Here is a 27,394-nt window from a genome sequence, read left to right as displayed (position 1 = left end):
AACACACTTTCCACAGTTGCTTGTTCAAACATTACTAGCAGTCTAGTTACACTGAGGTGGCTGTGTACAAATGAAGGTTTGGCTTGCATCAAGTAGCTGATTGGTCTATGGACTAGTAACCAGTTATTGGTGACAAAGGCCTCTTGCCTGTCGACACAAATATGATTGGCTCTCAGGGAGCTGAACAGCTTGGGAGTCTCTGCATTAAAAGCCACTTGACTCCTCAAGAAAGCCAGTTTATTTTTCCCTCATCAGTCGTTGTGAGCTATTGCTCTTAACCTTTAAACCAAAGACCTTCGTAAGTATGAACTAGCCACCTGTACCTTCTACAAGCAAGTGAAAATACCTTGGGAAGGCGAACCATGGAGCAGCTCATCCTGACAAGCCAAACAAACTAATGCAGTGACCCCTACGAATAGGGACCAATGAAATGCCTTCCCAAATCTTTCCCTCTAGTTACCACACTAATGTTTTTATTTCCTCTGTGTCAGTCCTTACACAGGTTTAGAGGATGAGTTTATAAGTGGGTTAGAGTTTACAAGAGTTACCTAGATGAGTTATATGTTAATGGTTCATAATTGTTCATCTGTAGCTCTCATAGTGTCATGAAGTTATACAGTACAGAAACAGACCCTTTAGTACAACTAGTCCATGCCAAACATTATCCCAAACTAAACTAGTCCCACGTGCCTGCTCCTGGCCCATATCCCTCCAAACCTTTCCTAATCATGTACTTATCTAAGTGTCATTTAAACATTGTAACCATGCCCGCATCCCGGAAGTGAAAAATGTCCCAGCCCTTCCAGCCTTTCTTTATAACTCAAACCTTCCATACCTGCAACACCCTGGTAAATCTCTTCTGAACCCTCTCTAGCTTAATAATCCCTTTCTTATAAGAAGGCGACCAGAACTGGACACAGTGCTCCAGAAGAGGCCTCACCAAGGTCCTGTACAAATTCAACGTGACTTCCCAACTCCTATACTCAAAGGACTGAGAAATGAAAATGGGGCTGGGCATGCCACTCAAGTTGATGGATTTATGATAGATTTGACAAGAATGGACAATCACTGAGGCATGCTGGGAGATCAAGGCAAGGCTTGACCAAAGTGACTGCACTAATAAACATATTGCAGAATCTAGACAGGCTTCAGCTACCAACAGACAGCATTTAATCAACCCAGTAGCTGCAGACAACACAATACACACCTGAATTTGGGTTTGATTAGAATTGACTGGAACACCCTCTTCAGGACGATCATCGAGGTGTGTACCAGACACAGGGGTAGCTCATACCCTTATTTGGAGGGCGCTACATGTGCCCAAAACTTCCAGGAATGGATGTCTAAGGACCACCTTACCATCGACATGGCAACACATGGTTGGTTCTATCGATTAAGGTGATCGAGCCTGATCAATCCATTGGTGGACGGTAAGGACCCTCCCAAAAAGGTGCAAAGACTTTCAGGTATAATAATCGCCGCAACACCATGCTGAGCATCATTAACTCAAGACCAACAACTGTGAAAGACACCCTTGAGACCATCAGGAGAAGACCAGATGACCAACACCACATGGCTAAGTTCTGGTGCGGTGGTATATAATCATCCTGAATTAAGTTAAAACACAAAATAGATTTGTAGTATAAATTGTTAGTTTATCCTGTATTTTGTTGTTAAAGCATTAGTTTTATCAAATAAATGAATATTATTGTTTATTTTTATTGAGTTGACTCGCAGTTCTATTGCTAGATATAAGAGTTATAACACACTGTGTGGCAGGTGCAACAAAGGCAAGCATGCTACACCCCTTTTTACTCCTTTGTCTGTTGGTTAGTTTTCTTATTTGTACAGAAATCTGGTTAAGTACAGAAATCTGGTTGATGTTTTCTGTCAACCTGCGTCTAAAAGACAGGCAAATTGGGGCTTTTTAAAATTTTTAACTTCTGTGATGACTCCAGAAATAAAAGGGCTTGATTTTGAGTATGTCACCCCAGTGACATATAAAACTTCCTTGATTTGACTGAGGACTGCAGGCAACCATGACAAACTTTCTAGTTTTGTGGCTGTGTTAAGTGGCAAGGCAAGACAGAAGTACTGTGAACCTGGTAGCCCTGGCTGAATGGCAAAACCACAAAAAGGCAATGCAAGCATCTCAGTGGACTCAAGATGAGTGAGTGTTAAGAGACTAAGTCTGACACTGCACAAAGTGTCATCGCACCAGCATTGCAAAAATAGTTGCCCCGGAGCACAGCATGGCTTAGCAAATCATGTGATTCAAGTGGATGGAGATGTGATATTATGTGCCATAACCCATGTCATTCAGCCCCTTTTAAGATTCTGCCTCAAGGACAGAATTCTCACAGTAACCTCAATATTGTGGTCAATGGCTAGTCAGATGGGAAAAAATATGGCGAGGTTAGAACAATTATGTTCTTAATATTGAAAATAAAAGTCACATTCTGCGCCCAAGATTTGAAAGGCCAGATGAGAGTCTCACTAGTGAACAAGGCATGCATGCATTAATATCAAATTATTACCTATTTTCACTTCATTTATATATAGCTTGCTATTCTTCCATGTGTCAAAAATAAACTAGACAGTGACAATTCCCTAGATTAAGTCAAAGTGGATATCTGGGGGCTTCAGCTCACCAAGTGCTTCTCTGGGCCTCCATTTGACCAGCAGTCCCAGACAGCAAATGGCACACTCCACAGGGAGTGGAACTGGACATACACCAGTCTCACCACATTATTATGACTCATCTCTGGGTCACTTGGAATGCAGCTTTCCACTTCACAACTGCATTTTGGATTGCACTAGCACCTTTCACTATAATGTTGCAACCAAGCCATTTTGCATGCAGGGACAAGCACCCATCTTACGCATTAAAACCTCAGGGCTCTTCACTTGCTTTCTTAGTGTCCCTTCTATTTCAATGCTCACAGCATTTCTGCCTTGCCATTTTATGTTTATTCTGCATCATTTTGAGTTTGCATTCTCTCATTACTCTTGTCTTGCCTTTCCTGTTAGAACAGACAAAAAGCCAGGCAGCTTGTCACAGCTGTCAACAGTGATCAGTCAAGGGGGTGGACATGTTGTTGTACACCACCACACTACATCAATCTCACAACTACAGCATATGCAAACCGCTTACACCTCAAACGTGTTTCAACAAAATGGCTATGTCGCAAAGTCTAAGGAGGATAGTGCTCAGTCAAGGGGGACAGTTGTCAGTCAGAAGATATTGGCACTAACAGTTAAGGTCAACGACTGATCTCAGTTCAGGTGCTTGGAGATGGTTAGTCAGCCACTTGGGACAGTCAACTTCTTGAGTCCGTATCAATACAGTCCAGGGAATATATCACAGTCAGTCCTGTAGGGCCAGTGTAATTAATCTGGGGATTAGTTGCAGGTCAGTCAAGGAGCTGCACAAAAATTAGATAGGCCGCTCATCAGTCAGGGCTGTCCTATACAAGAAGAGGTCATAGTTGAAGGTCCCTTCAGGATGTGGAATAGGTACAAGTGGAGCAGCATTTATCATCCCAGATGCTGTTTCCATCTCAAACTGAATATATATAGGACAGCTTTGTGGAACATTGCCACCTATGCAGCAGATGACATGATCCTTGTGGCCGTGAAGTTGACACATGCGAAAAAGTTTTATGCAATTGACTACTTCCAAGGATCCACTGAGGACGTGCATAGTTTTTTTCTGAATCCTTGACTCACAAATGTATCAAGACAGTTACTGATGCCATTTATGTCAAATCACACTGCTTCATCTTGTTTCCTGTAATGAGGTCAGTAGTGAAGCCTGGGCAGTGTATCCTTTGCCAATATAGCTGGCTTCCCCCAGGTGCAGGGCTCTAGATTGTACACTCACTGCATTAAGAGCATAATATTATAACCTGGCAGCCTTCATCAACAGAAAAGTGTTCCCATTCCATCAATGTGCAAGTCAGCTGTGATTATTGGAATCATATCCTAGAGGTCTGCATCAGTGAACCTAGGAGCTGCTATGATGCCTATACTCCCGAACAAAGTTAAAACTCACATAAAGTTTTAACTTTGTACACCCCAGTCCAACACTGGCATCTCCAAATCATGACTATATCCTGAACTCTCAGGTTCCTGCTTTAATTCAAAGGCTACGTGCTTACAGGAATGGTTACAGGGTGACAAGGATCACCTTTTGCCACCTGGCTGATGACTCTGTTATGCAACCACTTGACGGAAAAGAAGAGTAGAAACAAAGCAGCCCACTCTTCAACCTGGGCCTTGGTGGAACAGAACAGAGGTCTGCTGAAAGCAGGGTTTCGATGCTAGGATTGTTCTGAGGAGACCTTGCAGTATAATCCACACAGGATGCGCCATGTAATCATTCCATGCTACACACTGAACAAATACAGCGGACAAAGAGGGAATGTGACGAATGCTAAAGAGCTAGGAAAGCACTAAGGAGGAAGATAAGGACATGGAGCAGGAGGAATGTCAACTTCACTGTGACAGTATGGTACAATGTCAGGCACAACAAACCAGAAATGTTACTTGCTTCCAAAAGATCTGAACTCGGTGAAGTGATCGTTCATTCACTGCAAGTTTGTTGCTATTTGAAAGGTCAGACACCCTGTGTTCATTCCCAGAAGCAAATACAGCATTTTGTTTTGTTTGTTTTCTCTTTGCTTTTACTCAATAATAATTAACGTTTTCAACCAAAGACTCTCCAACATGTGATGCTTCTACATTGAACAATAGCAAGATATTATGTTTCATTGGGTGTTAGGAAAAAAGTAGAAGTCCCTTAGACAGGGTTCTAAGATGGATCGGAGCTAAGAACAGCTGTCCTGTGTACCTTGGAGCTGTAGTTACAATGACAATAGATTAGACAAGTGATGGTATAAAGTAGCAATACAATTACGAATGTCAGCTTCTACTTCCAATGAAGTGTCACCCATGACATCCATATTGCCCTCATATAACTCGTTAGAATTCAGTGAGAGAAACTCTCCAAGAAATTCCCTGAAATTGAAATGTATCTGATTTTTAGCAAAATTTAGTATTTCCCAAGTTCATAGAGAATAGAAGGGGTTACAGGTTAAAAATTAAAGCCAAACCTTTCAGAAATGGAATTAGGAAACACATGAAGGCTGGCAGAAGTTTGACAATTGACAGATGATGTTGGGTTAATTGTTGATTTTAAACTGGAGATTGATAGATCTCTATTAAGTTATGGTATTAAGAGAGCTGAGGTAAAGATGGAATTATGCTTTAATTCACAGATCAACCATGACCTCACTGAGTGGTGGAACACATTTAAGGGACTAGATGACCGACTTATGTTCCTGTGCTGTTGCTTGAAGGGTAAATATTGGTCAGGACACCTACTTATTACATTTTTGGACACTGTCGACTTAATCTTAGAGGGATATGAGCAAAATGGGCTACAATACAATTGGTGGCGCAAACTGACGAGAAGTCCACCAAAGCTAATGTTGATGTCAAGAACATCTTTTATGCTTTTATGAAGCAGCATAGGGAGTTTCTCACGAGGCAGCGGTGAGTTGCCAATTAATATGCTCCCCATCTTACTACATGCGTAAAAATAATGGCGATGTCAAGAGAACTCATTGAAATTTGTAACTTCAGCTTGTTATTTTCTTCGAAGGACCTCTACTTTGGACATCTGGCATCAACATCTCAGACAATGGCCATGCAACCCACATCCGACATGTGTTAGCCTCTAAGAACCCATATGGCTCACCTTTGATTCATTTATAGGACACTTCCGCACTTCAATGCTGCAACTCCGGGCTGCACTGGCAACTATCATTGTAATGCTGCTTCAAAGTCACTCTGCACTCAGGCGCACACACCCAGCTCATGAAGTCAACGAGTTTGCATCTTTGGGTACATCGCTCACTATCACAGTACTCACTCACTCTGAGCTTACCTGGATGTTATATCCCTTTCTTGTATTGTCTTTTCTTGCCTTTGTGCACTTTGTACTGTGTTCAGAGCTACTACGTTCATATCATTTCTGTCTTTTCCTGCCATTCAGTACAGACACAAAGGCAGGAAGCTTGTCATGGTTGTCAGCAGACCTCAATCAAGTCAAGGAGTATAGCTTCACTCAAGGGGTTCCAGAATGGTAGGTCAAGAGCAGCATTTGATACCAGTTCAGGATACAGTCAGTCAGTCTCTTAGGGTGATCAGAGTCAAAGTGTTTTCCACATAAGGGATGAGGAGCGGAATGCCAGCTATCCCACTGCCTGTCCTTGACTCTTTATAACCTATTGTCAGCCGCTGTCCTCCTCGAATGAAAGAAGGCAAGGATTATGGGAGATGAAAGTAGGTGGCACAGCTGTTACTTTCAGTGCAGGTAGGGAAGTGACCTGACAAATGCATACAAGCAGTGTAGAGGACATGCAGAATTAGTGATCTTGTGGGATGGTGTGTGAAATCAGATGGGGAAGATTTCACAGATGTGAAAATGATAGTGCATGGGATTTGGTGGAAAGTGGGTACAGGAGTAGGGATGAAGAAAGTGTGAGCTATCGAAGAGAAAATGGTGGTACTTATGCTAGTGGATTGGAGAAGGACATTAACCTTCTTCTACAGCATTGAGCATTCCTCCTGGTAGCATGGTGTAGTGTGGTTGCCTCCATTGCTGAAGCCTGGGGAAGTGGAAATCCTGCATCTGCACTATCCCCATTCAGCTGGACCTCTATCTATCTGCCATTTTATAAGTAAATATCAGGAACCAGTCAGGGCAGCTCTGGTCTGACAGTGCTTTTAAAGATGATATAGGTGCAAGGGGTGCTGGTCTTTCGTCAGATTCAGTGAGTGGTGAGTTGTTCCAAGAACACCATGTGGTAAGTTGGTGATAGAATTGAGTAAGAAGGATAACGTAGGGAGGGGTAGGTTATTAACGAAGCACATTTGGTAAGATATGGTGAGAAATTTCCCATGGCCTTGCAATGAGATCCTCCAAAGAAGTCTGATACATCTTGCACTTCACCAATAAAAGTAAGATTCAGTCCCCTGTTCCTATCCACACAGTAATTAAAGTGTGAGAACTGATTCCACAAACTTTGCTTGTATTATAGAATCCCTAGTGTGGAAACAGGTCATTCAGCCAACAAGTCTACAATGACTCTCCAAAAAGCATCCCACCCAGACTCACTCAATATTCTATCCTTGCATTTCCCAAGACTAACGCTGCATTGCCCATGGCTAATCCACCTAACCTATATATCCCTGGACATTATGGGCAATTTAGAATGGTCAATCTGCCAAACATGCACATCTTTGGACCATGGAAGGAAACGGAGCACCTGGAGGAAACCCACACAGACATGGGGAGGATGAGCAAACTCTACACAGATAGTTGCCTGAGGCTGGAATTGAATCCAGGTCCCTGATACTGTGAAGCAGCAGTGCTAACCACTGAACCACCATGCCACACCTAAATATATCTTTGATTATCTCTAGCTCTTCTTTAGGGATTCTAAAAAAATTACAATCCATCTGTATAGTTTGAAAACTGAAAGATAGCATCCTTGGCTATACTTTAATAGAGTTGGAATATTTCAAATCTGTTTCTCCAGTGCTTGCTAATTGAATCACTTCAGGGAAAAGGGGTGGTATTGGCAAGCATACTTTGATTTTTAAGGTTGCTACCAATTTAGATTCATTGGGTCATACAGCACGGAAACAAACCCTTTGGTATAACCGCCCATGCTGCATATAATCCTAAACTAAACTAGTCCCACCTGACTGCAAACATTTCTTATTCATGTACTTAGCCAAATGTCTTTTAAAACATAGTAAAAGTATCCACAACCACTACTTCCTCTGGAAGTTCATTCTAAATACAAACCACTCCTTGTGTAAAAACATTGCCCCACATGTCTTTTTAAAAATCTTTCTCCCCGCACCTTAAAAATATGCCTCCTCGTCTTGAATTCCTCCTTCCTGCAGTATGGAAACAGGCCCTTCAGCCCAACATGTGCATACCGACCCGCCGAAGAATAACCCACCCAGACCCATTCTCCTACCCTGTATTTACCCCTGACTAATGCACCTAATACTATGGGCAATTTAGCCTGGCCAATTCACCTGACCTGCACATCGTTGGGTTGTGGGAGGAAACCCACACAGACACTGGGAGAATATGCAAACTCCACACAGACAGCTGCCCAAGGCAGGAATCGAACCTAGGTTCTTGGTGCTGTGAGGGCAGCAGTGCTAACCACTGAGCCACTAAGCTGCCCCTGCCATTCACTTTATCTATACACCTCATAATTTTATGAATCTCTATAAAGGCACCCCTCAACCTCTTACCTTCCAGTGAAATAAGTTTCAGACTTTCCACCCTCTTCTTATCAGCCATGCCCTCCATTCCTGGCAACGTCCTGGTAAATCATTTTGAACTCTCTCCAGCTTAATAATATCTTTCCTATTACATGGTGACCAGAACTGGATGCAGTACTCCAGAAGAGGCCTCACTAATGTACTGTACAATCTCAACATGACGTGCCAGCTCCTTTACTCAAAGCGCAATGAAGGCAAGTGTGCTAAATGCCTTCTTAACCACCCTGTCTACATGTGATGCAAACTTCAAAGAATTATGAGTCTGAACTCCGAGGTCTCTGTTTTACAACACTACCCAAAGCCCTATTTTTAATTGTATGTCCTACCCTTGTTTGTTTTATCAAAAAGCAAAATCTCACATTTATCCAAATTAAACTTCAAATGCCACTCCTCAGTGCATTGACCCAATTAATTGAGATCTCTTTGTAATCTTAGATAATCACTATACCACAAATTTTGGTGTCATTCACAGACTTAGTAAGCATGCTTTCTATATTTCTCATCTAAATCATTTACATAAATGATGAAGAAAAGTGCACTCTGCACCAATCTTTGTGGAAAACTGCTGGTAATAGGCTTCCAGACCAAAAACCAACCCTCCACCACCATTGTCTCCTGCCATTAAGTGAATTTTGAAATTACAATTTTGAATTAGCCAATTTATAAGCTTAGTTGGTAAAAATTGTGTAGGAGTTCAAATCTAAACACTTTGACTCTATTTATTTTTCTTTAAATAGATAAAAAAAGTATTCAAGTAATGAAAGATCATCAAAACAGAGGGTCTCAAAGTCAAGTCATTATAGTCTTATCATAGGACTGCTCCCTCATTAGGGAGAGATAACTGGTAATGATTTGACCTGAGGGCAGCCACTAAGGTGAGGGAAGAGGCTGAGAAGGTTCATGGTATCTTCAGCAGTTGTGGCATTATGTCAGAGATAAAACAGAGAACCTTGTCAATTTTGTTAACCCTTTATTTGTTCCATTGCATTATCAGGTTTCAAATTCCAGGTTACTAACCAAAAGAGGTAAAGCCACCATTTTATATCTGGTATGGATAACATAACTGCAACTTTACCAGCAGCTATAATTTAGCCCAAATCTGTGGAACATGTATTAATTCAGTGGCACGGTCAGCAAGTAATCAGACAACAGTGGTTTGAATTTTAAGGTAGAGGACCAATCTATAATTTTTTTGCAATGAATAACATTGCTGCAATGCAGCATACATATTTAGCAAATAACCCAAGTCAGAACATTTTCCCATGGGTCATATTTTCTTTTTATCTGTAGATAGATCACATTTCTCCTACAGCAGCATGGATTAAATCACAAAAAATATTTATTACCAAGTGGCCACAGGTGACTAGCTATAAATATTAAGCTTCATGAATGAATGTTAAGTATGTTCTTGAAAAAGTTTAGCTCTGATAAAACATGGTTCCGAAAGACAACCAGAATATTAAATATGCCAGCAACCTATTCCACTTTGACCACAGTCTATCAATTACTTTTGATCCAAATTATGGGTGTATGTTCAACATGTTATTATAAAATTCTAATGTCACTTGAATGGCACTGTTAAAATAACATTTGTCAGTAACAATCACATCTAGGATCTTAAATCGAAACAGGCAATTGGAAAATCAGAAAAACCAGGCCAACCTTTTTTTTAAACTCACTTGTGGGATATGGGCATTGCTGGTTGGCTAGCACCTCTTAGCCCATCTCTAGTTGCCCTTGAGAAGACGGTCATGAGCTGCTTTCTGCCAACTGGCTCTACAGTTAAACCATTTCAGATTCAACACATGCAGAACAATTAGAAACATGCTGATTCTTGTGGTGATTTTAAACTATGCCATGAAACATCCCCAAGGAGGATAAAGGCCTATGACTGGTACTGTGGGAAAGAAACCTTTAGTTTTTGTATAATCATATTTTCATTGTGAATTCTCTCATTTTTCTTAAGTGGTTCATTTATACAGAATAATACAAAGCAATCTTGACAGACACCAGGATGCTCTGGTAGGTAATCTCAATGTTATCTGCCTTAATCTGGAGTTTATACCAAGCAGAATTGGTGCAGGGAAATACATTTCAAATTAGGATGCGGGCAACACTGGCTGGCCAACATTGTTGACTGTCTGTAATTGCCCTTGAGAATGTGGTTGTGAGTTGCTTTCTTGAACTGTTGTGTCTACATTCTGTAGGTTGATCCTTAATGCCATGAGGGAGGGAATTCTAAGTATTTCATCCAGTGACACTGAAGAAATTATGATATATTTCTAAGTCAGGATGGTGAGTGGCTTGGAGGGGAACTTGCAGGTGATGATGCTCCAAGTATCTCCTGCCCTTGTCCTTTTAGGTGGAAGTGGTTGTGGATTTGGAAGGTGCTCTCTAAGATGAATTTCTGCAGTGCATCTTGTAGATAGTACTCACTGCTGCTACTGAGCATCGGTGATGAAGGAAATGAAAGTTTGTGGATGTGATGCCAATCAAGCAGGACATTTCTGCATGGGTTCCTCAGGGTAGAGTTCTAGGCCCAACAATCTTCAGTTACAGTATTCATGACCTTCCCTTCATCATAGGGTCAGGAATGAGAATGTTTGCTAATGGTTGCACAATATTCAGCACCATTTTTGACTCCTAAGATACTGAAGTAGTCCATGTTCAAATGAAACAAAATCTGGACAATGCCCACCCTTGGGCTGACAAATAGTGTTTAACACCACACAATTTCCAGGCAATGACCATCTGCAATAAGAGACAACCTAATCACCGCACCTTGACATCCAATGGTGTTATGCTCACTGAATGCTCCACTAGTAACATTCTTGGGGTTACCATAGATCTGAAACTCAACTGGATTTGCTACATAAACACAGTGGCTACAAGGGCAGGTCAGAGGCTAGGAATACTGCAGTGAGTAGCTCACCTCATAACACTACTATGTCCACTATCTCCAAAGCACAAGCCAGAAGTGTGATGCAATATTCCCCATTTACCTGCATAAGTAGAACTCCAACAACACTCAAGAAGCTTGAACCATCCAACTCAAAGCAGCCTGCTGTTTTGGCATCACATTAACAAACATTTGCTTCTTCCACTGCAAAAGATCAGTAACCTCTACTATCTACATAATGCAATATAAGACTACTGGGAGCAAATTAGGCCATTTGGCCCATTGAGACCGCTCCATCATTCGATCATGGCTGATATGTCTCTCAATCCCAGTCTCCTGCCTTCCCCCTGTAACTTTTGATCTCCTTACTAATCAAGAACCTATATATCTCTATCTTAAAGACACTGAGTGACTTAGGCTTTCACAACCTTCTGCTGCAATGGTTCCACAGACTCCACCCTCTGGCTGAAGAAGTTCCTTATTTCAATTCTAAAGGGTCACTGCTGCACCTGTTCCCTCACGTCTTAGACTTTCCTTTTGATGGAAATATCTTCGCTACATACACTCTATCCAGGCCTCTTAGTATTCTGTAAGCTTCAATGAGATTCCTTCATCTTTCTCTATATCATCAAATACAGAGTCCTTGACCATTCCTCCAATGACAAGCCTTCCCATGCTTGTGAACCTCTTCTGGACTCCCTCCAAGAGCAGCATATTGATCCATAGATATGGGGCAGAAAAGTGTTCACAATATTCCAAATGCAGTCTGACCAGAGCTTCATACAGGCTCAGCAATACATGCCTGGTCTTGTATTTCAGCTCTCTCAAAATGAATGCCAACAATGTATTCGCCTTCCCAACTGCCATCTAAACCTGCATGTTAACCTCAAGACAATCCTGAACTGGGACTCCTTTTGTACTTCAGGTTTCCAAAGTCTTTCCCCACTTAGAAAATAATCTACACCTCCATTCTTCCTACCAAAGTGCAGAACCTCACACTTGCCCAGATTGTATTCCATTGGCCACTTCGTTGCCCACTCTTCTAGCCTGTCCAAGTTCTTCCATAGCTCCCCCACTTATTCAACACTACCTGTCCCTCCACCTCTCTTTGTGTCATCTGCAAACTTACCAACAATGCTTAGTACCTTTGTCAAGATCCTTAATAAGCACCATGAGTAGCTGTGATACCAATATTGACTCCGGAAACTCCACTAGTCACTAGTTGCCTTTCTGAAAATGACCTCTTTATTCATACATTCTACCTTCTGGCAGTCAGCCAATTCTTTATCCATGCCAATAGCTTGCACCTAACACCTTGGGTTCTTATCTATGTTAGCAGCATCCTGTGCAGTACTTTGTTAAAGGCCATTCTGGAAATCCTAGAAGATCATATCCACTGGCTCCCCTTTGTATAACTTGCTCATTGCCTCAAAGAATTCTAACAGATTTGTCAGGCATGACCTTCCCTGGACAAAGCCATGCTGATTCAGCCCTATTTTACCATGCACTTACAAGTATGCCAGTTCATTCCTTATAATGGGCACTGAAATCTTATCAACAACCGAGATCAGAATAACTGGCTTATAATTTCCTGTCTTCTGCCTCTCCGACTTCCTAAATAGGGGCACTACAGTAGCCACTTCCCATTTCCTTTGACTCCAGTGATTCCTGAAAGATCACCACCAGTGCATCCATGATCTCCTCAGCTACCTCCTTTAGAACAGTGGGGTTTGTCCATTTGGTCCGAGTGATTTATCCACCTTCAGACCTTTCAGCTTCCCCAAAATCTTCTCCTTTGTGATGGCCACAATACTCAACTCTGCACCTGGACTCTCTTGAAGTTATCGTATAACACTGCTTCTTCCACCATGAAGACTGATACAAGGTACTTATTCAGTTCCTCTGCCAATTCTTCACTACTTCTCCAGCCTCATTTTCCAGTAGTCCAATGTCCACTCTTGCCCCTCTCTCTTTACCTTGCATACCTCGCTCTCAAATTTAATCTGCTCCCCCCTTGTTACAATTTCAGTTGTCCTCTGCTGGTTTTTAAAGGCTTCCCTATCCTCTAGCTTCCCACTAATCTTCACCACATTGGATGCTTTTTCTTTTGCTTTTACGCTTGATAGTCATGGTTCCCTTGTCAGTCATGATTCCCTCTTCCCTCGTAGCATATTTCTTCTTCCTTGGGATGAATTTTTGCTGTGCCTTTTGAATTACCTCCAGAAACCCCTGCTGTTGCTGCTGCACCATCTTCCCTGCTAACTTCCCTTCCGATTAACTCTAGACAGGTCATCTCTCATGTTTTTGTAGTCACCTTTACTCAAATCATACTTTTATATCTGGTTCCAGCTTCTCCCTCTGAAACTGCAGGGTAAATTCCATCATGTTATGGTCACAGCTCCCTAGAGGTTCTTTCACATTAAGCTCCAAGTCAAGCCTGCTTCATTACACATCACCAGATCTAGAATTGTGGAATCTACGACAAAATCCTCCAAAAAAATCATTTTGTAAGCATTCCAGAAATGCCTTGAGAAATGCTTGATTATCCCAGTCCACCTTTCTTACGTGATGTGTATGTGTGTGCAATGTTGGACTGGGGTGGACAAAGTTAAAAATCACCTGGACAGTCTCGGACTCCTCCCTCCCCTTCCTAGACCTTTCTGTTTCTATCTCAGGCGACCGAATCAACACGGACATCTACTACAAACCAACCGACTCCCACAGCTACCTGGACTACACCTCCTCCCATCCTGCCCCCTGTAAAAACGCCATCCCATTCTCCCAATTCCTTCGTCTCCGCCGCATCTGCTCCCAGGAGGACGAGTTCAAAATACGTACAACACAGATGGCCTCCTTCTTCAAGGACCGCAATTTCCCCCCCGACGTGGTCGACGGTGCCCTCCACCGCATCTCCTCCACTTCCCGCTCCTCTGCCCTTGAGCCCCGCCCCTCCAACCGCCACCAGGACAGAACCCCACTGGTCCTCACCTACCACCCCACCAATCTCCATGTACAGCGCATCATCCGCCGTCACTTCCGCCACCTCCAAACAGACCCCAGCACCAAGGATATATTTCCCTCCCCTCCCCTATCAGCTTTCCGTAGAGACCACTCCCTCCGCGACTCCCTTGTCAGATCCACACCCCCCACCGACCCAACCTCCACTCCCGGCACCTTCCCTTGCAACCGCAGGAGGTGCAACACTTGCGCCCACACCTCCCCCCTCACTTCTCTCCAAGGCCCCAAAGGAAACTTCCATATCCGCCACAGATTCACCTGCACCTCCACCCACATCATCTACTGCATCCGCTGCAGCCGGTGTGGCATCCTCTATATTGGGGAGACAGGCCGCCTACTTGCGGAGCGATTCAGAGAGCACCTCTGGGCCACCCAGACGAACCAACCCAACCACCCTGTAGCACAGCATTTCAACTCCCCCTCCCACTCCACCGAGGATATGCAGGTCATTGGACTCATCCACCGCCAAACCACAACAACGCGACGGTCGGAGGAGGAGCGTCTTATCTTCTGACTGGGAACCCTCCAACCACAGGGGATGAACTTGGACTTCACCAGTTTCTTCATCCCCCCTCCCCCCACCTTGTCTCAGCCGAATCCCTCCAGCCCGGCACCGCCTTCCTGACCTGCAGTCTTCTTCTTGACCTCTCCGCCTCCATCCTACTCCGACCTATCACCCTCACCTTGACCTCTTTCCACCTATCACATTTCCAACGCCCCTCCTCCAAGTCCCTCCTCCCTACCTTTTATCTTCTCCTGCTGAACACTCTCTGCTCATTCCTGAAGAAGGGCCTGTGCCCGAAACGTCGAATCTCCTGTTCCCTGGATGCTGCCTGACCTGCTGTGCTGTTCCAGCAATAAAGTTTCAACTTTGATCTCCAGCATCTGCAGACCTCACTTTCTCCTCAAAGTTAAAAATCACACAACACCAGGTTATAGTCCACCAGGTTTACTTGGAAGTACTAGGTTTTGGAGTGCTGCTCCTTCATTAGGTAACGAGTGGGTAGGATCATAAGTCACAGAATTTATTGCAAAAGATCATAGTGTCATGCAACTGATACAATATATTGGACAAACCTAGATTGGTGTTAAGTCTTTCATCTTTTGGAATGGGTTGCATGTATGTTCTCAAGGGGGAGAGGGGTCAACAAGAGGTCATTGTCCACATTGGAACCAATGACATAGGAAGGGAAAAGGTTAAGATTCTGAAGGAAGAATACAGAGTTAGGCAGGAATTTGAAAAGGAGGTCCTCGAGAGTAGTAATATCTGGATTACTCCTGGTGCTACGAGTTAGTGAGGGCAAGAGTAGGAGGATAGAGCAGATGAAAGCATCGCTGAAGAGCTGGTAAATGGGAGAAAGATTCACATTTTTGGATCATTGGAATCTCCTTTGGGGTAGAAGTGACCTGTACAAGAAGGACAGATTGCACCTAAATTGGAAGGGGACTAATATACTGGCAGGAAAACTTGCTAGGGCTGCTCAGGAGGATTTAAACTAGTAAGGTAGGGGGGTGGGACCCAGGGAGATAGTGAGGAAAGAGACCAATCTGAGACTGGTACAGTTGAGAACAGAAGCAAGTCAAACAGTCAGGCAAGCAGGGACATGGTAAGGCGAATGCTCTGCCCCAGAAGGCTGTGGAGACCAAGTCTCTGGATACTTTCAAGAAAGAGTTGGATAGAGCCCTTAAGGATAGTGGAATCAGGGGTTATGGGGATAAGACAGGAACAGGATACTGATTGAGGATGATCAGCCATTATCATAATGAATGGTGGTGCTGGCTCGAAGGGCAGAATGGCCTACTCCTGCACCTATTGTCTATTGTCCATTGAATAAATTAAACTGCATTTATTTCAATGCAAGGGGCCTAACAGGGAAGGCAGATGAACTCAGGGCATGGTTAGGAACATGGGACTGGGATATCATAGCAATTACGGAAACATGGCTCAGGGATGGGCAGGACTGGCAGCTTAATATTCCAGGATACAAATGCTACAGGAAGGACAGCAAGGGAGGCAAGAGTGGAGGGGAAGTGGCGTTTTTGATAAGGGATAGCATTACAGCTGTGCTGAGGGAGGATATTCTGGAAATACATCCAGGAAAGTTATTTCGGTGGAACTGAGAAATAAGAAAGAGATGATCACCTTATTGGGATTGTATTATATTCCTCCTAATAGTCAGAGGGAAATTGAGAAACAAATTTGTAAGGGGATCTCAGCTATCTGTAAGAATAATAGGGTGGTTATGGTGGGGGATTTTAACTTTCCAAACATAGACTGGGACTGCCATAGTGTGAAGGGTTTAGATGGAGAGGAATTTGTTAAGTGTGTACAAGAAAATGTTCTGATTCATTATGTGGATGTACCTACCAGAGAAGGTGCAAAACTAGACCTACTCTTGGGAAATAAGGCAGGGCAGGTGACTGAGGTGTCAGTGGCGGAGCACTTTGAGGCCAGCGACCATTATTCGATTAGATTTAAAATAGTGATGAGAAAGATAGAACAGATCTAAAAGTTGAAGTTCTAAATTGGAGAAAGGCCAATTTTGACAGTATTAGGCAAGAACTTTCAAAAGCTGACTGGGGACAGATATTCGCAGGTAAAGGGACGGCTGGAAAATGGGAAGCCTTCAGAAATGAGATAACGAGAATCCAGAGAAAGTATATTCCTGTTAAGGTGAAAGGAAAGGCTGGTAGGTAGAGGGAATGCAGGATGACTAAAGAAATTGAGGGTTTGGTTAAGAAGAAGGAGGAAGCATATGTAAGGTATAGACAGGATAGATCGAGTGAATCCTTAGAAGAGTACAAAGGCTGTAGGAGTATACTTAAGAGGGAAATCAGGAGGGCAAAAAGAGGACCTCAGAATTAAGGAGAATCCAAAGGACATTTACAAATACATTAAGGACAAAAGAGTAACTAGGGAGAGAAAAGGGAGAATAGGGCCCCTCAAGGATGAGGAGAAAGTGAGGACTGCAGATGCTGGAGTTCAGAGCTGAAAATGTGTTGCTGGAAAAGCGCAGCAGGTCAGGCAGCATCCAAGGAGCAGGAGAATCGACGTTTCGGGCATGAGCCCTTCTTCAGGAATGGCTGAAGATTCCTGAAAAAGGGCTTATGCCTGAAACGTCAATTCTCCTGCTCCTTGGATGCTGCCTGACCTGCTGCGCTTTTCCAGTAACACATTTCCAGCCCCTCAAAGATCAGCAAGGCGGCCTTTGTGTGGAACCGCAGAAAATACGGGAGATACTAAACAAGTATTTTGCATCAGTATTTACTGTGGAAAAGGATATGGGAGATGTAGCATGTAGGGAAATAGATGGTGACATCTTGCAAAATGCCCAGATTACAGAGGAGGAAGTGCTCGACGTCTTGAAACACATAAATGTGGATAAATCCCCAGGACCTGATCGGGTGTACCCTAGAACTCAGTGGGAAGCTAGGTAAGTGATTGCTGGGTGTCTTGCTGAGATATTTGTATCATCGATAGTCACAGGTGAGGTGCCGGAAGACTGGAGATTGGCTAACGTGGTGCCACTGTTTAAGAAGGGTGGTAAGGACAAGCCAGGGAACTATAGACCAGTGAGCCTGATCTCAGTGGTGGGCAAGTTGTTGGAGGGAATCCTGAGGGACAGGATGTACATGTATTTGGAAAGGCAAGGACTGATTAAGGATAGTCAACATGGTTTTGTGCGTGGGAAATCATGTCTCACAAACTTGATTGAGTTTTTTGAAGAAGTAACAAAGAGGATTGATGAGGGCAGAGCAGTAGATGTGATCTATATGGATTTCAGTAAGGCGTTTGACATGGTTCCCCATGGGAGACTGGTTAGCAAGGTTAGATCTCACGGAATATAGGGAGAACTAGCCATTTGGATACAGAACTGTCTCAAAGTTAGAAGACTTTGGTGGTGGTGGAGGGTTGTTTTTCAGACTAAAGGCCTGTGAGCAGTGGAGTGCCACAAAGATTGGTGCTGGTTCCTCTACTTTTTGTCATTTACATAAATGATTTGGATGCAAGCATAAGAGGTACAGTTAGTAAGTTTGCAGATGACACCAAAATTGGAGGTATAGTGAACAGCAAAGAAGGTTACCTCAGATTACAACAGGATCTTGACCAGATAGGCCAATGGGCTGAGAAATGGCAGATGGATTTTAATTCAGATAAATGTGAGGTGCTGCATTTTGGGAATGCAAATCTTAGCAGGACTTATACACTTAATGGTAAGGTCCTAGGGAGTGTTGCTGAACAAAGAGACCTTGGAGTGCAGCTACATAGCTCCTTGAAAATGGAGTCACAGGTAGATAGGATAGTGAAGAAGGCATTTGGTATGTTTTCTTTTATTGGTCAGAGTATTGAGTACAGGAGTTGGGAGGTCATGTTGCGAGTGTACAGGACATTGGTTAGGTCACTGTTGAAATACTGCGTGCACGTCTGGTCGCCTTCCTATCGGAAAGATATTGTGAAACTTGAAAGGGTTCAGAAAAGATTTACAAGGATGTTGCCAGGATTGGAGAATTTGAGTTATCGGGAGAGGATGAACAGGCTGGTGCTGTTTTTCCTGGAGCATCGGAGGCTGAGGGGTTTATAGAGGTTTACAAAATTATGAGGGGCATGGAGAGGATAAATAGGCAAAGTCTTTTCTCTGGGGTCAGGGAGTCCAGAACTAGAGGGCATAGGTTTAGCGTGAGAGAGGAAAGATATAAAAGAGACCTAAGGGGCAACTTTTTCATACAGAGGGTGGTACATGTATGGAATAAGCTGCCAGAGGAAGTGGTGGAGGCTGGTACAATTGCAACATTTAAGAGTCATTTGGATGGGTATATGAATAGGAAGGGTTTGTAGATATATGGGTCGGGTGCTGGCAGGTGGTACGAGATTGGGTTGGAACATCTGGTCGGCATGGACGAGTTGGACCGAAGGGTCTGTTTCCATGCTGCACATCTCTATGACTCTATGTATAGATTCATTAATATGTAAACCCCAACTGAAGTCACATTCCCAAGATAACTTTAAGGTTTATTTAAAGAGAGGTGACATCTCTGCTCAGACAATGCATTAATGGTGTGAGGTTAGAGTCTGTTTGCATTCTGGTTTTGAGTCAGACTTATTCTATTTCCAAAGTAGGAATTTATAAAATGTCACAGGGATTGACTGCCTGCTTTTTGAACAAAATAGAATGTATCTGCAAATACAATTCTGCAAATGCAAAAATTCACCCTGCAGACTTATCTCTGTATGTGTGCGCGCATTTGAGGGAGAGAGAGAGTTTGTGTGTGTGTGTGTGAGGGGGGGTGGGGGGAAGTGGAGAGAGTGGGAGTGTGTGCATGTGTAGGTGTTTATGTGGAAGTGTGTGCGTGGATGCTTGGTAGGGTGTGCGCATAAGTGAGATGGAGTATAAGCCTGTGAGAGGGTGTGCGCACGGGTGAGTATGTGTGGGGTGTATGTGTGTGTGTGTCTGAGAGACAGCATGTATATGAGAGAGGGTCTCTGTGAGCATGTAAGAGTGTATGTGTATGTGTGCTTGTATGTGAATGCGTGTGTGAGAATATATACTGTAGTGGGGTCACCTGCAGTGAGACATGAACCCAAGGTCCCGGTTAAGGCAACCCTCAGGGGTAAAGAAATTGGCTATCATTCTCTGTTCGGACACTCTACGTTGTTGTGTATCCAGAAGTCTGCCTCGGAGGATGGTCACCAGGCCGAATACCCCTGACTGTTGAAGTGTTCACCGATTGGGAGGGATCATCCCTGTCTGGCAACTGTTGCGCAGTGTCCATTCATCTGTTGTCGTAGCATCTGCTTGGTCTTGCCAATGTACCATGTCTCCTTGACTGCAGCATACAAGATAGACAACGTTGGCCGAGTCACATGAGTACCTGCCGCATACATGCTTGGTGGTGTCCCCATGTGTTATTGTAGTTTTTATATCAACACTATGACATGTCTTGCTGTGGTTGCCAGGACAGTGTTGTACGCTGTTGCGTTCGATGTTGTCCTGAAGGCTCAGCAGTTTGCTGCGAACAATGGTCTGTTTAAGGTTTAGCAGTTGTTTAAAGATGAGAAGTGGAAGCATAGGGAAGGTCTTGACAAGGTGCTCATCCTCACCGATAATGTGTTGCAGGCTGCGAAGAACATGGCATAGTTCTTCCGCTCCCAGGAAATACTGGACAATGAAAGGTACCCTATCGGTCACATCCCATGTCTGTCTTCTGAGGAGGTCATAATGGCTTCTCACTGTAGCACATCGCAACTGGTGATTGATGAGTTGAGCACCGTATCCTGTTCTTATGAGGGTGTCCTTCAGCACCTTAAGATGCTCATCACGTTCCTCCTCATCTGAACAGATCCTGTGTATGTGTAGGGCTTGTCCGTAGGGGATGGCTGTTTTAATATGTTTAGGGTGGAAGCTAGAGAAGTGCAGCATCATGAGGTTATCGGTGGGTTTGCGGTAGAGTGAGGTGCCGAGGTGCCCATCCTTGGTGGAGATGCGTGTGTCCCAGAATGATTCAGATACTAAAGAGTCTGCCTCAAGACTGGAATACAGACAGACTCTAACCTCACACCGTTAATGCATTGTCTAAGCAGAGATGTCACCTTTCTTTTATAAAACCTTAAGTTATCTCAGGAATGTGACTTGAAAGAAGTTCTGGGATTTACATATTAATGCATCAATACCTGCAACCCATTCTAAAAGATGAAAGACTTAACAGCAATCTAGATTTGTCCAATATATCATATCAGTTGCATGACATTATGATCTTTTGCTATAAATTCTGTGTCTTATGATCCAGCCCCACTAATTACCAAATGAAGGAGCAGCTAGTACTTACAAGTAAACCTGTTGGACGATAACCTAGTGTCCTGCGATTTTTAACCTTTCTTACGTGCCTTTCATATCTCTTGATTTCTTTTCTGCCCCATATCTGGAATACTGGTAGGGGTGACAAAGTTAAAAATCACATAACACCACATTATAGTCCAACAGGTTTATTTGGAAGTACTTGCTTTCAGAATGCTGCTCCTTCATCAGGTAACTAGGGGGATACTGAACATAACTCCCATCAGGGTCTTTCTTTTGTTTTGGTTCCTCAACTCCACCTGTACAGATTCTATGTTCTGACCTTATAACTGCTTCTTACTATAGATTTAATTTCATTGATTCCAAGCAAGGCAATTTTGTCCCCTCTGCAAATTTGTCTGTCCTATCGATCGGATGCATATCCTTGAATATTTGATTCCCAGCCCTCATCCCCTTGCAATCACATCTTTGTGATGGTCATAACATTGTACCACTAATTTCAAATGTGCTACAAATGTCCATCATTTTGTATACTGCATGCATTTAATTACAATATCTTCTAACTGCAGAAATTCATTTAGGATTCTTAGACACAAAATTGACTGGATGATAGGAGATAGACGGTGGTGGTGGAGGGTTGTTTTTCTGAGTGGAGGCTTGTGACCAGCAGTGTTCTACAGGGATCAGTGCTGGGTTCACTGTTGTTTATCATTTACTTAAATGATTTGGATGAAAATCTACGAGGCATGGTTAGTAAGTTTGCGGATGACACCAAAGTTGATGGTATAGTGGACAGTGAAGAAACGTATCTAAGATTACATAGGGATTTTGATCTACTGTGCCAGAGGGCTGAGGAACAGCATATGGAATTTAATTTGGATAAATTGTGGCATTGCATTTTCATAAGGCAAACAAGGGTAGAACTTGTACAGTTAATGGTAGGGCCCTGAGTAATGTTGCTGAGCAGGGAGACCTAGGGGTTCAGGTATATATTTCTTTGAAAATTGCACCACAGGTAGACAGAGTAGTTGAGAAAACATTTAATAAGCTTGCTTTCATTGCTTAGACCATTGAGTATACGAGTTGGGTTGTGCAGCTGTTGGGAAGACTACTTGTAGAGTACTGTGTTCAGTTCTGGTTGCCCTGCTATCAGAAGAATATTATTAAACTGGAGAGGGTTCAAAGAGATTTATAAGGATTCTGCCTGGACTGGAGGGTTTGAGTTATAAGGAGAGGCTGGTAGGCTGGGACTTTATTCACTGGAGCATTGGAGTTTGAGTGGGTGATCATTTGCTGATCTATAAAATTATGAAGGGCATAATAAGGTGAATAGCAAAGGTCTTTTCATTAGGAGTTCAAAACTAGAGGGCATATTTTTTAAGGTAAGAGGAGAAAGATTTTAAAAGATACCTGAGCAGCAACATTTTCACACAGAGGGTGGTTTGTATGTGGAATGAACTGCCAGAGGAAGTGGTAGATGCAAGTACAATTACAATGTTTAAAAGACACCTATATAAGTACATGGATAAGAAAGGTTTAGAGGGGTATGGGCCAAATGGAGGCAAATGGGACTATTTTAATTTGGGAAACTTAATTGGCATGGATGAGTTGGATCAAAGGGTTTTTTTCCATGCTGACACAATTGGCAATCTGTCGTGGACAAGGATGAGTCTCTTCCATTCTCAGGGTGAGTCTGAAGATTGTTGTACAAACCGATACAATGTCCACAGGGTCTGTTATACATGGGGCAGAAGGGGCAGCAGATTCCATGCTCTACGACAACACCTCCCAAACTCATGACCATTACCATCTGGAAAAACAGCATAGCAGATACATTGGAACACCATTGTCAGCAAGTTCCATCTTGACTTGGAAAATATCATCATCCCCATAATATCACTGGGTAAAATTCCTAGAACTCCCTCCCTAAAGGTATTGTGGATCTGCCTACAACAAAAAGGATGGCAGTGGTTGATGAAGGCAGCTCATTATCATCTTTTTAAGGGTAACTAAGAATGAGCAAAAAATACTGGGCCAGCCAGCAATGCCCACATCTATGATCAAATTTTTAAAAAAGCTCACTTGATCATAAAACTGCATGGTATAGGAACCGAATAAGGCCCCTTCGCCTATTGAGTCCAGTCAGTCATTCAATGAGATCATGCTAATCTGATAATGCTCAACTCCATATTCCTGCCTTCTCCTCAAAACCCTTCATTCTCTTACTGATTAAAAATCTGTCTATCTCAGCCTTGAATATATGCAAGGACGTGTTGACCATATATGTTGATGATGTGCAGGGTGAATTTCTGGCTGATGTGCAGTAAAGGGCACCTCTGGACTGCCAATTGGAGTACAGCCAGGGTTCCAAGATGGTATGCGTCAGAGATGCCAGAGTTTTTGATAATATTGTGGTCAGTTCAGAAGAGTGGTAGGATTAGGCTAGCATCGGATAAGAGGGTCGCCATAGGTGCATGTAAAGTAGTTAATGAGGTGAATTGGAGAAAACAGGACAAGAAAACTGCGAGGCCACATAAAAAGAATCCCTCCATGAAACTCGATGGAAATGACACTGCCAAAACATGGTAAGAATCAGCTCAGTTAAACCAAAGAATTGAACCATAAAATGAAATTACCATCAAGAAAACACTGTAAGATATAAAATGACAATTGTCACAGTACATCCTAAATAATTAGTGCTGATCAAAACTTAACAGTAAAATGATAGAGATAAAAATTCACCTAGCTATCTGCTACAATTGTTCATACCATTGCACCCTACCGATAGCTAAATTAATTTCAGTGCTTTCATTTTCTGTAGACTCCATATTTCAGTCCATCTGCAAAATATGTTATAAACTTGCAGAACCATCTGTTCATCATCATAATATTTGATGTAATGACAGCTTCAACAATAAAGATAATTTACTGTACCTGACTTTGCTTAGCTGAAATTTCTGTGTGCCAATAGTGGGCTTTCAGTATAAACTGGCTAGAGGGCGAAAACATTTATTTGATATTAGCGAGTTTTGAGAAGATTTGTAGCTCACGTTAAGGTTCTGGATATAGGTTTGCTCACTGAACTGGAAGGTTCGTTTTCAGACATTTCATCTCCATAGTAGGCAACATCACCAGTGAGCCTCTGGATGAAGCATATGGCCCACTTTTTAATTATGTGTTTAGATTTCCTTGGGTCAGTGATTTCATTTCCTGTGGTGATGTCATTTCCTGTGGTGATGTCATTTATTGTTATTTTTCTCAGGGGGTGATAAATAGGATCCAAGTCAATGTGTTTGTTAACATGGCATTCCAACCAGAATTCTATCAACAATCACATTGACTTGGATCCCATTTACCACCTCCTGAGAAAAAGAACAGGAAATGACATCACCATTGGAAAGCACATCACCACAGGAAATGACATCACCAACCCAAGGAAACCTAAACACATAAATAAAAAGCAGGCCATATCACCAGTGCTTCATCTGTAGGCTCAGTGATGATGTTACCTAGTATAGTAACGAAACGTATGAAAATGAACGTTCCAGCTCAACGAGCAAACCTACATCCATTTATTTGATATATTTTAGTTTACTGTCTTGCTATTCAAATGCTTTCTCTTTCTGCAGTGTGATGCTGTAAATATATTTGCTCAATTATGTTTTTCATAAATAAATCAGAAAATATTTAACATTTTAATCTTTGACCTCTCGATTGTTAACCACTCGCCAAGAATGTAGCATTGCAAAATTCATCCGTTTTCTTCTTTTCCATGGTAACATGCCCAAGGTGCCTGCAACTGCACATTTTTTTAATTATACGTAACAAGCAAAAACTTTAAAATTGTAACATTTTTAGTGAACTTATTCGCCCTTTACTTTTCGGTTCTCTGTGCAGCACACATTCAATAACTGAAAGACTGAGAATCCATTTCAAAATATATGTATCTAGCCTAATGTGAGGAGTATGAAAAAAAGCAGCTAGACTGACCAACTCCTCAATTCTGTTTTAATTAATTGCTGGTCTATAGATATGACTGTCAAGTTGGCATTTCTTGCCCATTACTACTTCTCCAGAACCACCCTGTTAAACAATTTCAGTAGCATTTTTCTTACAGCATGTGGCTTACTGTACCAAATGTTTATTGCCTAACCAGAATATCTGTGTTCCTTTGCAACTGAGTAGCCACTTCTGAAGACAGATAAGAGTCACTACTTTGGTGTAGGATTGTCACCTGCTAAAGGTAGTGGATTACCTTCATTGAAAGAAATTTGTAAACCAGTGAGTTTTAATTATAGGCTGGCAAGCTTTTAATGGCACTCTTTTAGAAGCATGGAGGGATTAGATGGGTGGCACAGTGGCTAGCACTGCTGCCTCACAGCTCCAGGACCTGGGGTCGGTTCTAATCTCGGGTGACTGTCTGTATGGAGTTTGTACATTTTCCCCGTGTCTGTGTAAGTTTTCCCATGTGCTCCAGTTTCCTCCCACGGTCCAAAGATGTGCAGTTTAGGCGGATTGGCCATGCTAAATTGCCCATAGTGTCCCGGGATGTGTAGGTTAAGTGGACTAACCATGGGATATGCAGAATTACAGGGAGAGGGTAGGGAGGTTGAGTTTGGATGGAATGCTCTTCAATCTAGGTTCGATGCGCTGAATGGCCTGTTTCCACATTGTAGGGATTCTATGATTCTAAAGACAAGGAAGGAGGTGTCAGAAAATATTTTTTTCAGAATATTCAATTGGCACAGAAAAAAATGGTCCAGTCAATATGAATTCCTTTTGTTCGGAGAAATAAGACTTATTTAATATAGTTCACATGTGCGGGTTACATTATCAATAGCATAATTTCTTTTCAGTTACATACTATATCACTTTACGTAGATGCCACATTGAGTCAGTTCAGGCTAATAATTTATTGTAGTCTTTGTCTGAATTCCTATTAGCCATACACCGGGACATAGAATATTCAATTTGAAAAGGATGGGAAGCAAAAATGTTCTCTCTATTCCCCTGACCCTCTCTCCCACATTTGCCCTGCTTAAGCTTATTAAAAATGCCAAAAAGCAGACATGAACTATTAGAGTATTACGTTATTGGAGCTTGTTAACTGCTAACTTTAATCACTATTCACTTGATTTTCTGGAGAGAGATGACAGCCATTTTATAGAAGACTTACATCTGTATTCACAATAGATGGTAATGGTATTGATGTAACAATGAAATTACTTGGATTCTTATTCCATAATAATACTTCTCAAAGAAATAGAACATAATGTTAATGCATCAACTACAAAGTTTATCTGTTCATAAATGGGTTCATTTGGGCTGCCTATAAAATGTTTTCTTCCCCAGTGCCTAATCTAATCAGACATCTGCATAATTATAATATTGAGTTATCTTCCAGTAGAAAAGCAAGTACATGAAGTGGTGGTTTTATTGAATCAATAGTCTTTTCCTGCACAAAATCCAATTTAGCCTTCTGTACGATTCGCGCATCTACACAATTCATATGCTAATCGGTTCACTCTTACTTGCATAATGCATATTACCATTGTTTAAAATGTCATTATTGTTATCAAATGAAAGCAAATGAAATTGTCAATTTAACTGTGACTTTACCTGGCATTCATACTGGTGTGCTATTAAACTACATAAAATGTTCAGCACAGAAACAATCTATTTGGCCTAACTAGTCATAGGAACATAGAAACAGGAGCAGGTCATCAGTCCCTCGAACATGTTTCACCATTCAGTGAGAGTATGGTTGATCTGTGGCCTATCTCGTCTGGCCCATATCTCTTAAGACCTTTGTTTAATATCTTTTTATTCATCTAAAATTCAAAATTAACAATTGACTTAGCATCAACTGCAATTTACGGAAGAGAAGTATGTAGAAGTACTTCCTAACATCTCTCATGAATGGTCCGGCTCTAACTTTTAAGCTATGCCCCAAAGGACTCCACCCACCACTCTTTATCTAATCCTATCAACACATCTTCCATTCAATTTCCTTTGCGTTTATTTAGCTTCTCCTTAAATTCATTTATGCTATGAGCTCTAAATGACAGGAAACTAATCCCTAGTGGGTTTCTGTCCATGAAACTAACAGATGTAAGGCATATTAATTTGCATTTTTATATTGGGTCAGATCTTGTATAATAGTTGGGTGCCAACTCTGTTCCAATGTTAACCTAGCTCAGTGTAAGACCTTTATAGCCTATTAGACATTAGGTTGAAGGATCAAGCCTGTTCCGGCACTTCAGGACATAAATCAGGCTGATGCAATACTGCAATACTGAAGCAGTACTGC

The 27,394-nt window shown here is 42.3% G+C and overlaps 1 protein-coding gene across 4 annotated transcripts in view; it reads right to left on the bottom strand.

Moving 5' to 3' along the window:
- Positions 1-27,394, bottom strand: part of lrguk (leucine-rich repeats and guanylate kinase domain containing) — a 159,666-nt gene that overhangs the window by 71,331 nt on the left and 60,941 nt on the right. Inside the window, exon 12 of one of the 4 annotated variants that reach the window (XM_087999385.1) lies at positions 24,019-24,076. The exons of the other annotated variants lie outside the window; for them this stretch is intronic. Coding sequence (XP_087855511.1) covers positions 24,019-24,076 — 58 coding nt within the window. The remainder of the gene's footprint in view (positions 1-24,018; positions 24,077-27,394) is intronic. 4 annotated transcript variants of the gene reach the window in all.

Source organism: Chiloscyllium plagiosum, unplaced genomic scaffold (genome assembly GCF_037043375.1).
Source record: "Chiloscyllium plagiosum isolate Xiang-an unplaced genomic scaffold, Cpla_swu_hap1 HiC_scaffold_23, whole genome shotgun sequence".
Lineage (NCBI taxonomy): Eukaryota > Metazoa > Chordata > Chondrichthyes > Orectolobiformes > Hemiscylliidae > Chiloscyllium > Chiloscyllium plagiosum.
This window is presented reverse-complemented; position numbering and strand designations above follow the sequence as displayed.